The sequence below is a fragment of the Schistocerca americana genome, chromosome 2 (assembly GCF_021461395.2).
Source record: "Schistocerca americana isolate TAMUIC-IGC-003095 chromosome 2, iqSchAmer2.1, whole genome shotgun sequence".
Classification (NCBI taxonomy): domain Eukaryota; kingdom Metazoa; phylum Arthropoda; class Insecta; order Orthoptera; family Acrididae; genus Schistocerca; species Schistocerca americana.
In genome coordinates, this window is record NC_060120.1 from 177,844,693 (window position 1) to 177,861,688 (window position 16,996).

The 16,996-nt window shown below is 45.1% G+C and overlaps 1 protein-coding gene across 1 annotated transcript in view; it reads right to left on the reverse strand.

Annotated features, from left to right (window-relative positions):
• The window catches only part of LOC124596237, a 214,157-nt gene extending 199,369 nt beyond the window's left edge, over positions 1-14,788 (reverse strand). Inside the window, exon 1 of the mRNA XM_047135301.1 lies at positions 14,723-14,788. Coding sequence (XP_046991257.1) covers positions 14,723-14,763 — 41 coding nt within the window. The 5' untranslated portion in view covers positions 14,764-14,788. The remainder of the gene's footprint in view (positions 1-14,722) is intronic.
• Positions 14,789-16,996: the final 2,208 nt, after the last annotated feature.

The window sequence follows — 16,996 nt, forward strand, 5'->3', positions numbered from 1 at the left end:
GTAAGGTCAACCGAAGACCAGTATCAGTTGCAAAGCGATTTAGAAAAGATTGCTGTATGGTGTGGCAGGTGGCAGTTGACGCTAAATAACGAAAAGTGTGAGGTGATCCACATGAGTTCCAAAAGAAATCCGTTGGAATTCGATTACTCGATAAATAGTACAATTCTTAAGGCTGTCAATTCAACGAAGAACCTGGGTGTTAAATTTACGAACAACTTCAACTGGAAAGACCACATAGATAATATTGTGGGGAAGGCGAGCCAAATGTTGCCTTTCATTGGCAAGACACTTAGAAGATGCAACAAGTCCACTAAAGAGACAGCTTACACTACACTCGTTCGTCCTCTGTTACAATATAGCTGCGCGGTGTGGGATCCTTACCAGGTGGGATTGACGGAGGACATCGAAAGGGTGCAAAAAAGGGCAGCTCGTTTTGTATTATCACGTAATAGGGGAGAGAGTGTGGCAGATATGATATGCGAGTTGGGATGGAAGTCATTAAAGCAAAGACGTTTTTCGTCGCGGCGAGTCTATTTACGAAATTTCAGTCACCAACTTTCTCTTCCGAATGCGAAAATATTTTGTTGAGCCCAACCTACATAGGTAGGAATGATCATCAAAATAAAATAAGAGAAATCAGAGCTCGAACAGAAAGGTTTAGGTGTTCGTTTTTCCCGCGCGCTGTTCGGGAGTGGAATGGTAGAGAGATAGTGTGATTGTGGTTCGATGAACCCTCTGCCAAGCACTTAAATGCGAATTGCAGAGTAATCATGTAGGTGTAAATGTAGAATATACGATACGAGAAATCAGGGCTCATACTGGGGCATACAGACAGTCGTTTTTCCCTGGCTCTATTTGCGAGTGGAACAGGAAAGGAAATTACAAGTAGTGGTACAGGGTGTGCTCCGCCATGCACCATTCGGTAGCTTGTGGAGTATCTATGGAGGTGTAAATGTAGATGTAGATGTTGAAAGCGCGTCTCATCGGTGAGCTTTATTTGCTTGATGAAACTCTTTTCCGCTCTTTGTTTCGTAAGCACTCAATAGGCGCTCTTCCTGATGGTTTGGCTTCACTTCTTACCCCGGTTGGATTTTACACGCCCAAAGGTGCAGAACTTATGTCACAATTCGTTGCATGCTGGTTCTGGGGATATTCAATTCTTGCGAACGTCGGCGAATAGGTTTACCGTACTTACAGCAACACTATCACTCACTTTGCCTATTGAATCTCAGAGGCGTCGCAGGGCGGGCATACATACAGCGCCTCACGCCTGAAAATCATGTTGTTTAGAAGCCGATTCGGAAAAGAATCAGTCAAGCAGTGAGAAATGTAAAACTTACGCATGCCCATACGTTAATCGACAACAGAAAAAACCCTGCGTGGTCTTGGTATAGGCAAAATAAAACCTGCAACTGATCCCATTCTCCCAGCCAATGAACCGTTACTTCACGTTACCCACAACTACAACTGAAACACAAACGAAACAGAGTGTCGTACATTACTTAATTCTATGTAAAGCATGTTACTTCCAACACCGTCAAAAAAGCCATGATGGTTATCAGATCAGCATCTAATGGACTCGATCGCATCACAGTCCCAACGATAAAGCTTACTATTGACCCACTGATGCCCACTATAACAGATATCTCCAGCCGCTCCGTAACCACAGAGGTGCCGCACGGTTTGCGGCGCCTTGGCACAGTTCATGCGGGTCCCTCACTGCCACCCCCCCCTCACCACCCTCTCCTTCCCCCTGTTGAGGTTCGAGTCCTCCCTCAGGTATGGGTGTGTGTTTTGTCCTTAGCGTAAGTTAGTTTAAGTTAGATTAAGTAGTGTTTTCCATGAAGTTTTCCTTGAGGCGTGGAAACAGTGACTAGTTAACCCATGACCCAAAAAGGACGCTGCCACAGCATCCTCTGATTACCTACCTATATGGACTCTTCCTGCACTGTTCAATGCCTTAGAATATACTGGATGTTTCAGAAGTCATGTCAATATTCACGAATAGGGTCGGCCGAAGTGGCCGTGCGGTTAAAGGCGCTGCAGTCTGGAACCGCAAGACCGCTACGGTCGCAGGTTCGAATCCTGCCTCGGGCATGGATGTTTGTGATGTCCTTAGGTTAGTTAGGTTTAACTAGTTCTAAGTTCTAGGGGACTAATGACCTCAGCAGTTGAGTCCCATAGTGCTCAGAGCCATTTGAACCATTTTTTCACGAATAGGACAGAAATGATCATTCGAAACAAAAAAGTTAAGTAAACATGGGCTCTAAAACGCAACCTGAAGAGCTATGAGCAATTCTTGATCTTCGATATTGTGGAGCAAATCCTTTCTACTACAAGCTCTATGCTTTCCATATTTTGGGAGTGTTAGTACGGACCAAAACAAGAAAAAATGGTCCAGTAAACATGTGCTCTAAAATGCATACCTTAAGAGGTATGAGCACTTGTTCATCTTTGCTACTTTGAAACACAACTCTTCTAATGAACAAGTGCTCATAACTTTTAAGGTATGCTTTTTAGAGCACGTGTTTACTGGACATTTTTTCCTTGTTTTGGTCCATACTAACACTTCCCAAAATACGGAAAAGCAAAGAGCGTGCAATAGAAGAGATTCGTTTCGCAGTATCAGAGATCAAGAATTGCTCATAACTCTTGAGGTATGCGTTTTAGAGCTTATATTTGCTTGACATTTTTGTTTCCTGTCAAATTCTGAAAATTGACCATCACTTCTGAAACACGCTGGATAGCCCATGACAAGCTAATAACGAACCTAACTACAAACAACCTGCTAGACTAGCACAACTTCAGCCTTAATATAGGTAATATATGAGCTGAAGCTTGCCGTGGATGCACATGAAGCGATTATCATATGCTTCTTGGACTTCAGCAAAGCCTTTGACACTGTCTATTATGACTTTTAGCAGCCTAAATATCTCGCCAAGTGTAGTACAATGGCTGCGCTCATGCCTGACATCTTGCCAGCAGTGTGTCATGTCCAGCACCATACTGTCACAATGGCGGTAAGTAGCATCAGGCGTCCCTAGGGTCCTGTACTCTTTTCATTGTACGTAAATGATGTGTCATCAGTTCTGTACAGCTGCAAATACCACATCTACGCTGATGCCCTCCAGTTGTGTCTAAGTGCAAAACCAATAAGCGTGAAGACAGCTAACGAGCACCTCAATACCGACCTGTGTGCATAATCAAAATGGGTGCAAGATATAGGGTTAAAGCTCAGTTCATCCTAAACCCAGGCGGTACTGGTTGGTCATTCTAGGCTCATTATCCCAAAATATCGGGAATCGCTACCATGTTTAACCCGAAATGGAACAAATATCAACTTCTCTCCTTCAGCAGAGAGTCTAGGAGTAATAACATATGAAAAATGAAAATCTAAATTGGACTGGGCACGCAACAGTAATTTGCAAGGAGGCATCAGCGTCTCTCCGTGCCCTCTTGACCGGAAAAAGAAACTTGTACAAACATTTATACCTCCAATTATTGTTTACAGCGATGTTATCCTGCATGGCGTTTCTGAGGAAAGCGCACGGCTCCTGGAATTCGTTATCACCCAATGCATGTTTTCGTCATATCTGTGATGTTACACCATTTCAAAACATTTCATCATCATACGCACAGCTATCCTGGCTGCGTGTCTACAAGCGCAGAGATTTCCACACCCTCGGTCCACTCTACTACCTTATCAATGAACACTCCCCCTCATATCTCTCTCTCCTCGACCTCAACGCTCTTGTCTGAACAATTCGGTATTAATAGCCGTTCTCGTCAGAGCAAGATCCTATCTGTCCTACTCCATCGTTCAGAAACCTTCCCCATCTCTGTGTCAGGAACCCGACTCTGGATAAAACTCCCTAGTTGACCAATCGACTAACACAACTACAGGGTGTTACAAAAAGGTAGGGCCAAACTTTCAGGAAACATTCGTCACACACAAAGAAAGAAAATATGTTACGTAGACATGTGTCCGGAAACGCTTACTTTCCATGTTAGAGCTCATTTTATTACTTCTCTTCAAATCACATTAATCATGGAATGGAAACACACAGCAGCAGAACGTACCAGCGTGACTTCAAACACTTTGCTACAGGAAATGTTCAAAATGTCCTCCGTTAGCGAGGATACATGCATCCACCCTCCGTCGCATGGAATCCCTGATGCGCTGATGCAGCCCTGGACAATGGCGTATTGTATCACAGCCGTCCACAATATGAGCACGAAGAATCTCTACATTTGGTACCGGGGTTGCCTCGACAAGAGCTTTCAAATGCCCCCATAAATGAAAGTCAAGAAGGATGAGGTCAGGAGAGCGTGGAGGCCATGGATTTGGTCCGCCTCTACCAATCCATCGGTCACGGAATCTGTTGTTGAGAAGCGTACGAACACTTCGACTGAAATGTGCAGGTGCTCCATCGTGCATGAACCACATGTTGTGTCGTACTTGTAAAGGCACATGTTCTAGCAGCACAGGTAGAGTATCCCGTATGAAATCATGATAACGTGCTCCATTGAGCGTAGGTGGAAGAACATGGGGCCCAAACAAGACATCACCAACAATGCCTGCCCAAACGTTCACAGAAAATCTGTGTTGATGACGTGATTGCACAAGTGCGTGCGGATTCTCGTCAGCCCACACATGTTGACTGTGAAAATTTACATCTGATCACGCTGGAATGAAGCCTCATCCGTAAAGAGAACATTTGCACTGAAATGAGAATTGACATATTGTTGGATGAACCATTCGCAGAAGTGTACCCGTGGAGGCCAATCAGCTGCTGATAGTGCCTGCACACGCTGTACATGGTACGGAAACAACTGGTTCTCCCGTAGCACTCTCCATACAGCGACGTGGTCAACGTTGCCTTGTACAGCAGCAATTTCTCTGACGCTGACATAAGGGTTATCGTCAACTGCACGAAGAATTGCCTCGTCCATTGCAGGTGTCCTCGTCGTTCTAGGTCTTCCCCAGTCGCGAGTCATAGGCTGGAATGTTTCGTGCTCCCTAAGACGCCGATCAATTGCTTCGAACGTCCTCCTTCGTTCTGGAAATCTGTCTCGATACGAACGTACCGCGCCACGGCTATTGCCCCGTGCTAATCCATACATCGTACGGGCATCTGCCAACTCCGCATTTGTAAACATTACACTGACTGCAAAACCACGTTCGTGATGAACACTAACCTGTTGATGCTACGTACTGATGTGCTTGATGCTAGTACTGTAGAGCAATGAGTCGCATGTCAACACAAGCACCGAAGTCAACATTACCTTCCTTCAATTGGGCCAACTGGCGGTGAATCGAAGAAGCACAGTACATACTGACGAAACTAAAATGAGCTCTAACATGGAAATTAAGCGTTTCCGAACACATGTCCACATAACATCTTATCTTTATTTGTGTGTGAGGAATGTTTCCTGAAAGTTTGGTCGTACCTTTTTGTAACACCCTGTATAAGGATTACCATTGCCCTACATGCGCTCGTTACACTCGTTACATCTTTTCAACCCTCTTTCCAGCCTGCTCTTACTCATTTCCCAGTATTCTTTTCTCAAAACTCGCTATACCAGAAAAAAATCTATTTTCTACACCTATCATTAGTGTTATTAATGTCAGAGTAATAACAATAATTATTTTTATTGTTGTTATTATTATAATCATCATCATTATTAGTGGCTGTAATAGTCCAAGTACTGCCAGATTTAACTTCATTAGTTGACAGTCATCATAATTTACTCACACTACCACTTCAGATACTCAAATCATTTTTATACTAGTTGTCATATTAAAACTGTATTTTTCTTAGGTCACTATGATGTAATAGATACTGCTCTGATGTAAGAGAGGGCCATCAGGTTAAACAAATAAATGCTTTTTTTCCGCAAAATGATTAGCACGAGGACGCCTCTAGGGCTCAATGTCCACAACCGAATCAATTTTCTCAAATTTAGTAATTAATCTCATCGTGGTTGACTTATTCAGTGCATTACGTCGATCAAACACCCCACATAGTTTACGAACAGTCACTGTACAACATAAAACATATTTACGAACTTATAGCATGCTGCAGGTGAAAAATATTTTTACAACTGGTCTTATAATTGAATTGAATGGTTCTGAACTGAGAAGTATCTTTTTTTTATTACTTTATGTTGACTAGTTTCGGACACCTGTGTCCATTTGCAAATCATCAGTATTGGAAGTGTGACATATACAGGCGTTAGTACATAAACAACATCTGGCCCTGCAGTGATTTTGTACATGGGCTATCGCCTGTATTTGTCACACTCAGCTGGCCGGAGTGGCCGAGCGGTTCTAGGCGCTACAGTCTGGAACCGCGCGACCGCTACGGTCGCTGGTTCGAATCCTGCCTCGGGCATGGATGTGTGTGATGTCCTTAGGTTAGTTAGGTTTAAGTAGTTCTAAGTTCTAGGGGACTGATGACCTCCGATGTTAAGTCCCATGGTGCTCAGTGCCATTTGAACCATTTTGAACCAAACAGTGCTTGGATGGCGTATACAGGTACAGCTGCCCATGCAGCTTCAACACGATACCACAGTTCATCAAGAGTAGTGACTGGCATATTGAGACGAGCCAGTTGCTCGACCACCATTGACCTGACGTTTTCAGTTGGTGAGAGATCTGGAGAATGTGCTGGCCAGGACGGCAGTCGCATTTGTAAACATTACACTGACTGCAAAACCACGTTCGTGATGAACACTAACCTATTGATGCTACGTACTGATGTGCTTGATGCTAGTACTGGAGAGCAATGAGTCGCATGTCAACACAAGCACCGAAGTCAACATTACCTTCCTTCAATTGGGCCAACTGGCGGTGAATCGAAGAAGTACAGTACATACTGACGAAACTAAAATAAGCTCTAACATGGAAATTAAGCGTTTCCGAACACATGTCCACATAACATCTTTTCTTTATTTGTGTGTGAGGAATGTTTCCTGAAAGTTTGGCCGTACCTTTTTGTAACACCCTGTATGCAGAAGATTTATTCACGTTTAAAGAGAGCTGCTGCTCATTGTACTAAATGGAAATTTTGTCCACGTCTGTCTGCAATTGTTTGCGATCGTCCAACTACGATACATTCATATACACAACAGCATCTTCAACGAGAAGCCTTATGCTGTTGCGTTGGTGCCTGAAAAACTGGTTATGTACTCAGGGTGTCCCAGGAGGAACATTCAATATTCGGGGATATGATAGGAACAATCGTTTGAAGCTAAAGACTTTATATGAACATATGAGCTATTCCGAATGGTTTCCGAGATAGAACACAATTAATGTACATTGTTATTTACTTTCGTATTATTCAGTACACTGACAGCTTTACACATTTCCGCTTGTACAACAGTTAGAAAATATTACAATATGCGGAACACATCAACCGAAATGCTTTTTCACATACCTGGATGACAACTTTGCTATACGGTCCCACGGGAGGGAAAAATGGTTTAAGTGGCTCTAAGCACTATGGACATCTCAGGTCATCAGTCCCCTAGAACTTAGAACTACTTAAACCTGACTAACCTAAGGACATCACACACATCCATGCCCGAGGCTGGATTCAAACCTGCGACCGTAGCAGCAGCACGGTTCTGGACTGAAGCGCCACAACCGCTTGGCCACAGCGGCAGGCGGGGATGGAAAAGCTCGATGTTTTCTTGGACCACTTAAACCCATACCACCGTAACATTAAATTCACCATGGAACTGGAGGAGGATGGACTTCTCCTATTCCTAGATGTACCAGTCAAGAGGAAGGCACATGGTACCTAGAGTGACAGTGTGTGCCGCAAACCCACTCACAACGGCTTGTACCTGCAAGCCAACAGTTGTCACCCCAGCACAGAAAAATGGTGTACCGGGCACGAACTCTGTCAGATCCAGACAATTTGGTGACGGAGACACACTACTGGCCATTAAAATTGCTACACCATGAAGATGACGTGCTACAGACGCGAAATTTAACCGACAGAAAGAAAATGCTATCATATGCAAATGATTAGCTTTTCAGAGCATTCACACAAGGTTGGCGCCGGTGGCGACACCTACAACGTGCTGACATGAGGAACGTTTCCAACCGATTTCTCATACACAAACAGCAGTTGACCGATGTTGCCTCGTGAAACGTTGTTGTGATACCAAGTGTAAGGAGGAGAAATGCGTATCATCACGTTTCCGACTTTGATAAAGGTCGGATTGTAGCGTATCGCGATTGCGGTTTATCGTATCGCGACATTGCTGTTCGTGTTGGTCGAGATCCAATGACTGTTAGCAGAATATGGAATCGATGGGTTCAGGAAGGTAACACGGAACGCCGTGCTGGATCCCAACGGCCTCGTATCACTAGCAGTCGAGATGACAGGCATCTTATCCGCATGGCTGTAACTGATCGTGCAGCCACGTCACGATCCCTGAGTCAACAGATGGGGACGTTTGCAAGACAACAACCATCCGCACGAACAGTTCGACGACATTTGCAGCAGTATGGACTATCAGTTCGGATACCATGGCTGCGGTTTCCCTTGACGCTGCATCACAGAGAGGAGCGCCTGCGATCGTGTACTCAACGACGAACCTGAGTGCACGAATGGCAAAACGTCATTTTTTTCGGATGAATCCAGGTTCTGTTTACAGTGTCATGGTGGTCGCCCCTGTGTTTGGCGACATCGCGGTGAACGCACATTGGAAGCGTGTATTCGTCATCGCCACACTGGCGTATCACCCGGCATGATGGTATGGAGTGCCATTGGTTACACGTCTCGGGCACTTCTTGTTCGTATTGACGGCACTTTGAACAGTGGACGTTACATTTCAGATGTGTTACGACCCGTGGCTCTACCCTTCATTCGATCCCTGCGAAACCCTACATTTCAGCAGGATAATGCACGACCGCATGTTGCCGGTCCTGTACGGTCCTTTCTGGATACAGAAAACGTTCGATTGCTGCCATGGCCAGCACATTCTCCAGATCTCACACCAATTGAGAACGTCTGGTCAATGGTGGCCGAGCAACTGGCTCGTCACAATACGCCAGTCACTACTCTTGATGAACTGTGGTTTCGTGTTGAATTTGCATGTTCAGCAGTACCTGTACACGCTATCCAAGCTCTGTTTGACTCAATGCCCAGGCTTATCAAGGCTGTTATTACGGCCAGAGGTGGTTTTTCTGGGTACTGATTTCTCAGGATTCATGGACCCAATTTTTGTGAAAATGTAATCACATGTCAGTTCTAGTAGAATGTATTTTTCCGATGAATACACGTTTATTATCCGCATTTCTTCTTGGTGTAGCAATTTTAATGGCCAGTAGTGTATAAATATGGAGTTAGAGAAAACAGCCCGGTACATGCAAAGATGGACGCAAGTGAAATGGTCACTAAGACAACAGACCCAATACCTGTGCATATTCCACCGAGTCTCGAGCGGCAGTTTGAACACCAGAGGCCTGAAAGTAGCACTGCAGTCGTTCCTGGTGGGCACGGACCTCGGAAGAACGCCTGACACGGTACGCCACGGTGACAGAACGTCGCAGATCACTGGATGGCTTAAATGACGACAATCTGAACATAAAACGTCTAGCACGACTTCGACATTATTCAGAACTCCATACAGCAAAACTGACAACAGATAATAACCACAAAACACGGGCACAGCTTTTGGAACAGCCGCTGCTAAAAGAAAACACTACAGTCGCTGCTATTGGTCGGCGGGTACCACGGACAGAGCATCTGACGCGGCGTGGACCGCAGACTGAGCGCCTAGCACAACATAGTCATAAATGTCGAACTCGTTCCGCGCTGGAATCAGTATCAGACGGCACCTGAAGATGACTGCCAGTCACGCAGTTGAAATGTCGTGAAAGAAAGACGCGAATAACCGGCAGAAACCCGATAGTTCAATATTACAACGCCTTACCAGGAGAGCCTGGCGCGACCGCTACGGTCGCAGGTTCGAATCCTGCCTCGGGCATGGATGTGTGTGATGTCCTTAGATTGGTTAGGTTTACGTAGTTCTAAGTTCTAGGGGACTGATGACCTCAGATGTTAAGTCACATAGTGCTCAGAGCCATTTGAACCATTTGGAGAGCCTGAGAATTACGTTACAACATGCGTTTTACGAAGTATCAATTGAAAAATACGCATTTTTAACACATTCATCATTGAGGATTATCATACACGTTCCACTATCCCACCGTCAACTTCAGTGCGTTTCTCCACTCGTGAGAGGACTTGTTGTGTTGTTTGTCTAAGGGCCTCTGCACGTTGCGTAACGAAGGAGGCGGCGCCCGTGATGCGATCAGGGAGTTCATTTCACGTATTCTCCTTTGGTTTGTACAACTCGGACTTCATCCAACCCAATAAACAAAAATCTAATGGCGTAAGGTCTGGAGACCTTGGTGGTCAGTTAGTTGCACTACAATGACTAAGCCAGCGATTAGGCCGGTATTACACTACCAAATTTCTTTGTCAAAGATTTGATCAAAGATGTGATCAAACATTTGTCAAATATATTTGACGTGGCGCTAAAAAGGGCATTACACTGACATCATATTTTTCGTCAAAGTTCAAGATGGCTGACAACAACAACTTGTTGTCAACAGCATTGCATGTGCCACAATTGTACTGGGTGCACATGCGGAAGAGAAGCGGGAGAAAAAGAGGAAACGTACCTGGGTGAAGCCGTGGGTTTTACGAAGACACGATAAAAGCATTCAACGTGAGCTTGTAGTGGAGGACGTCAGGTCGTACATCAATTACTTAAGAATGGATGAGCATACATTTCTGTATGTGCTCAGTGAAGTGTATCCTCATACCACAAAGCACAATACTCACTTAAGAACTGCTATATCCGCAGAAGACAGGCTCACTGTAACACTCCGATTTCTTGCTACAGGAGAGGGATAGGTTAGGTTAGGTTAGGTTAGGTCTCCAATCTTCTTAATCTATTTTTGTATTCAGGTGCCCCACGTTGTAAAGCGCCTCATCAGATTCATACATCTCTACTAATTTTGTAGTTGTCGGTACACACCAACTGTATTTACCAGCAATGTTTATAAACACACTACAGACGACAGAACGCTGCAGCGATGCTAGCGCTCCACGTGGTAATATATCACATTGCAGTGAACAGAAGACAAGCGACTTCTTTGATCAAATCTACAGCAATGCCCTAGATTTGATCAAATATTTGACGATATTTGACAAAGTTCCCTATGACACCATCAAATTTCTTTGACAAAGATATCGGACAAAGAAATTTGATAGTGTAATACTGGTCTTAGGGTAAGTGCGACAGGGATGCCCCACATGGAGAGGTCCCATAGTGCTGGAAGTACAATGCAGTTCATGTGACCAAAGGAGCGTCAACAAATGAATTTTCCTAAAAACAAGAAAAAAGCTGTAATTCTGTTTCATCATTTGCTCTTCTCAAATTACTGGACCTATTGGCACGTAACAGATCATGCCGCAGCAAACACTGATCGGAGAACGAAGTGGTAAATTCGTTTCCACTGCATTGTGTGGATTTTCCTGCGACCATCAATGATTATTACACGTGTTGTTGATTACATTCCGTGCGACCATGGAATCACCAGTGAACAGTATTCGTGGAAGCAAATGACAACTTTCATTCAAAAATCAAATGGTTCAAATGGCTCTGAGCATTATGGGACTTAATATCTGAGGTCATCAATCCCCTAGAACTTAGAACTACTTAAACCTAACTAACCTAAGGACATCACACACATCCATGCCCGAGGCAGGATTCGAATCTGCGACCGTAGCAGTCGCGCGATTCCAGACTGAAGTGCCTAGAAACGCTCGGCCACACGGCCGGCGACTTTCATTCAACCAGTGACAAAATTCATGGAGTGTGGCATTGCCGCCAGTGTGAAGACTGTGGACACGTTGTATGTGAAACGGACACAAGTTTATCGCAAGTGATGTTCGTCAAACAGCTGTTCGTGGGACAGTGATGCGAACAGAAAGTCGCCCTGTGCTGTTAGCAGGGCTACGCTACATCATTTCAACAATATATGCAGATGGTATTTGTTCTTTCGGACATGTCCGAAAGAACAGATACCATCCCCATGTATAGATCAGGCTAACCGGCCATGACCTTCTTCTTCTGTGCGCATTGCCCGAACTCTTACGGGACTTGGTCAGATTGTCTGCCGCGAGTAATGACTGTAGTGGGCAGGGGCGCTATGAATGTAGTGTGTGGACATTAAGCTGGGGATATGGGTCTTACGGGGAGCGTGAAAGGGATAAGTCCCTGCAATCGCACTATCTTCTGTGCCCTCGGTGGCTCAGATGGATAGAGCGTCTGCTATGTAAGCAGGAGATCCCGAGTTCGACTCTTGGTCGGGGCACACATTTTCAATTCTCCGCGTTGCTGTATATCAACGCCTGTCGACAGCGTAGGGTCTTGATTTAAATATCATTTCATTTCAACAACGTGCTGCTGTTCCTGCACAGATTTTTGAACTACACGTTCAGAAGAAAAATGGGAACTTGGAAGAATGCCTGTTTAATAGAGCGTGCTGAAAACTTTGCTAAACACTCTACGATCAGGAATTCGACGTATCGGAAAGCGTCGGTTTTTCCGACAGCGACAGGAGCACTTCTATCGCAGAAGCCGTAGACATGCACCATATGTGCATATTCTTCGTTAGTGTAGATGTGTGTCATTTAAGCTAGAGCGTGTACAAACACAGTTAACTGATGATTTCAGTGAGGCATCCTCAATACCTCGCACGCATCTCACTCACAAATCACCACGGACAGCTACGCGTTCAACGGGCTAGTTTAATCGCAGAAAGACATCCCGAACAAAGACATTGAAAGCAACGAAATAGGACGGGCTAGAGTAAAACGTCAAACAGGTTAAACAAGGTTCTGAGAAAAACAGACGTTTCTGAAAATGAGGTTTGTAGACAAACCTCCCGTCACATAGGTCTGAAATGCTTCTTTAACCAAGTCTCAACATCCTATACTTCTCACAAAAAAATAATGTTCCCACTTTATGTTATGAAATATTAATTAACATATCAGATTACATTTGTTGTTTATTTTAATTCACAAAATTTCCATTTGTAGGCTAACGACAATAATGTCTTCTGACAGATTTAAAGTGTGTAATTAATGTGAAAGTAAATTAGCAACATAAATGACAGGTACTAAATTCATCACACACACAATTATGACCTATTCCAACTCCTCGTTACCATCATTTTCATTAAGTACGTCTGTAAGCATGAAGTTCAGTTAAAAGTGTCGATACACGTCCGATTATAAAGTAGTACTACTACGTACATGACACTAAATTATAACAATTAAGCAGCGCTGAGCAACAAAATTATGGCCGGCCTATGTGGCCGAGTGGTTCTAGGCGCTACAGTCTGGAACCGCGCGACCGCTACGGTCGCAGGTTCGAATCCTGCCTCGGGCTTGGATGTGTGTGATGTCCTTAGGTTAGGTAGGTTTAAGTAGTTCTAAGTTCTAGGGGACTGATGACCTTTGAAGTTAAGTCCCATAGTGCTCAGAGCCATTTGAACCATTTTTTGTACAAAATTATGATTTGTACTTTGAGCCCTGAAGGAAATGAATATCCGAGAAATTTAAAAATGGATTAATAACAGTCTCGACCCCAATAAAATATTTATGTGCAATGGTTACCGGTTTCGGTCAGAATGTGACCATCTTCAGAACAAAATGATAGGCCATGGGTGTGAACTGAGCAGTTACGTTCTTGGAATCATAACACTAGTCCCGTTCACCGCCACTACCTATCATTTTGTTCTGAAGATGGTCATATTCTGACCGCCGGCAGGAGTGGCCGTGCGATTCTAGGCGCTACAGTCTGGAACCGAGCGACCGCTACGGTCGCAGGTTCGAATCCTGCCTCGGGCATGGATGTGTGTGATGTCCTTAGGTTAGTTAAGTTTAATTAGTTCTAAGTTCTAGGCGACTGATGACCTCAGAAGTTAAGTCGCATAGCGTTCAGAGCCATTTGAACCATTTTTGAACATTCTGACCGAAACCGGTAACCATTGAAAGTAAAGGTTTAATTGCGGTAGAGACTGTTTTTCATCCATTTATAAAGTAGTTCTAGCCAGAAAGCCATTTCTCTTCGAGAAATAGTCTCAAAAATTACTGATCCGAGGAACTGGTGATACAAAAAATGGTTCAAATGGCTCTAAGCACTATGTGACTTAACATCTGAGGTCATCAGTCCCTAGATTTAGAACTACTTAAACCTAACTAACCTAAGGACATCACACACATACATGCTCGAGGCAGGATTCGAACCCGCGACCGTAGCAGCAGTGCGGCTCCGGATTGAAGCACCTAGATCCGCTCGGCTACAGCGGCCGGCAACTGGTGATACAACTTTTCGTGACTGTTCACATATGAAGATGGGGTTACAGATATAGGTGAAACTGGTTCAGCGTTAGATCAGTAGATGTCAGGAGCATGCATACATGCTACAATCTCAACATCGCTGGCTATATGTTTTAGGCCCTTATATTTCTAAGCACTCCAATGTTTTCTGTCTCGGAAGTCATTCGAAATAGAACTTATGTTCATATGAAGTTTTTTCCTCCAAATGAGTGTTGCACACACTGTAAGATGGCAGGCTGTGCGTAGACGAAAATGTAGGTAGGTTGGTCTCGCTGGAAACTCACTTTTCAGTCCGCTGGGAGCAGCCGTCAGCCGTATCTCGCATGGCCAGCAGAGGTGTGGAGACCCTTCCAGTGGGCGGCCGGTCGCTACACTGGCTGCCCGTGCGGCCGCTGCCTCGACTATTATCGCTGCCGTTAGGACCTGCGGCAAGGACGCGAGAGCCCTTATCTGCGCCCTAGGATGACACACTGCGCCCGAGTTGAGCGCTGCCGCTCGCTACCTGTCATTTCAGCGCGAATGCCAGCTGGTCCCGTTACGTCTCTTCTTGTTACTCACTGCCTCATGATGCTGCGTAGAAGTTACGCACCTGACGGTGTGTGGAGGAGGGAACTTCTGGTACTACAATCAATACTACCCTTTCCTTATCCATTCACTGATGACTCCTCGACTTCCAGAAGGCGTTCGGTACAGTTCCACACTGCCACCTAATGAACAAAGTACGAAAGCACGGAACGTGACGAGCTGTGTTACTCCAGTGGGCACTTGCGAGCAGACAGATTGCAGCATGAAACTTCCTGGCAGATTAAAACTGTGTGCAGGACCGAGACTCGAACTCGGGACCTTTGCCTTTCGTGGGCAAGTGCTCTACCAACTGAGCTACCCAAGCACGACTCACGACCCGTCCTCACAGGTACTGGCGGAATTAAAGCTGTGAGGACGGGTCGTGAGTACCCTATATCGAGAACACTAAAGATTTTCCAAAGTCACTCTCCTCACGAAACATTCGCGAATGGGCAGGTACTGGCGGAATTAAAGCTGTGAGGACGGGTCGTGAGTCGTACTTGGGTAGCTCAGTTGGTAGAGCACTTGCCCGCGAAAGGCAAAGGTCCCGAGTTCGAGTCTCGGTCCGGCACACAGTTTTAATCTGCCAGGAAGTTTCATACCAGCGCACACTCCGCTGTAGAGTGAAAATTTCATTGTAGATTGCAGCACGTCATTCTTAACAGATATAAATATACAGACGTGAAAGCAACGTCGGGCGTACACCAAGGGAGTGTTTACGATTCACAATACACTCCCGTGACAAAAAGTCGTGGCATGCCTCCTAATATCACGTTGGACCTTTTGCCCGGCTTAGTGCAGCCACTCGACGTGGCATGGACTCAACTAGTAGTTGGAAGTCCCCTGCAGAAATATTGAGCCATGCCGCCTCTATAGTCGTCCAAAATTGCGAAACAGTTGCCGATGCAGAATTTTGTGCACGAGCTGACCTCTCGATTATGTCCCATAACTGTTCGACGGAATTCACATCGGACGATCTGGGTGGCATAATCATTCTCTGGAATTGTACAGAACTTCCTTCAAACCAATCGCGAATAATTGTGACCCAGTGAAATAGCCCATTGCCATCAGTAAAAATTCCATCAATGTTTGGAAACCAATGGTCTCCAAGTATCCGAACAGAGCATTTTGCAGTCAATGATCGGTTCGGTTGGACCAGAAGACCCAGTTCTTCCATGCAAACACAGCCCACAACATTACGAAGCCACCACCAACTTGCACAGTGCATTGTTGACAACTTGTGTCCACGGCTGCTTCGGGCCTGATACACACTCGAATCCTACCATCAGTTGTTATAAACTGAAATCGGGAGTCATCTGACCAGGCCACGGTTTTCCAGTCGACTAAGGTCCAACTGATACGATCACGAGCCCAGGAGAGGCACTGCAGATGATGTCGTGCAGTTAGCAAAGGCATTTACTGCAGCCGAGCTCATTAACGCCATATTCCGTGACTCTGTCCTAATGGATACGTTCGTAGTAAATTGATTTCTGCGATTATTTCATGCAGTGTTGCTTGTCTGTCAGCACTGACAACTCTAAGCAAGCGACGCTGCTCTCGGTCGTTAAGTGGAGGCCGTCGCCACTGCGTTGTTCACGGTGAGAGGTAAGGCCTGAAATTTGATATTCTCGGCACAGTCTAGACACTGTGGATCTGGAATATTGAATTCCTTAACGATTTCTGAAATGGAATGCCCACTGCGTCTAGATCCAATTACACTACTGGTCATTAAAATTGCCACACCAAGAAGAAATGCAGATGATAAACGGGTATTCGTTGGACAAGTATATTAGACTAGAACTGACATGTGATTACATTTTCAGGCAATCTGGGTGCATAGATCCTGAGAAATCAGTATCCAGAACAACCACCTCCGGCCGTAATAACGGCCTTGATACGCATGGGCATTGAGTCAAACAGAGCTTGGATCGCGTGTGCAGGTACAGCTGCCATGCAGAGTAGTGACTGGCGTATTGTGGCGAGCCAGTTGCTCG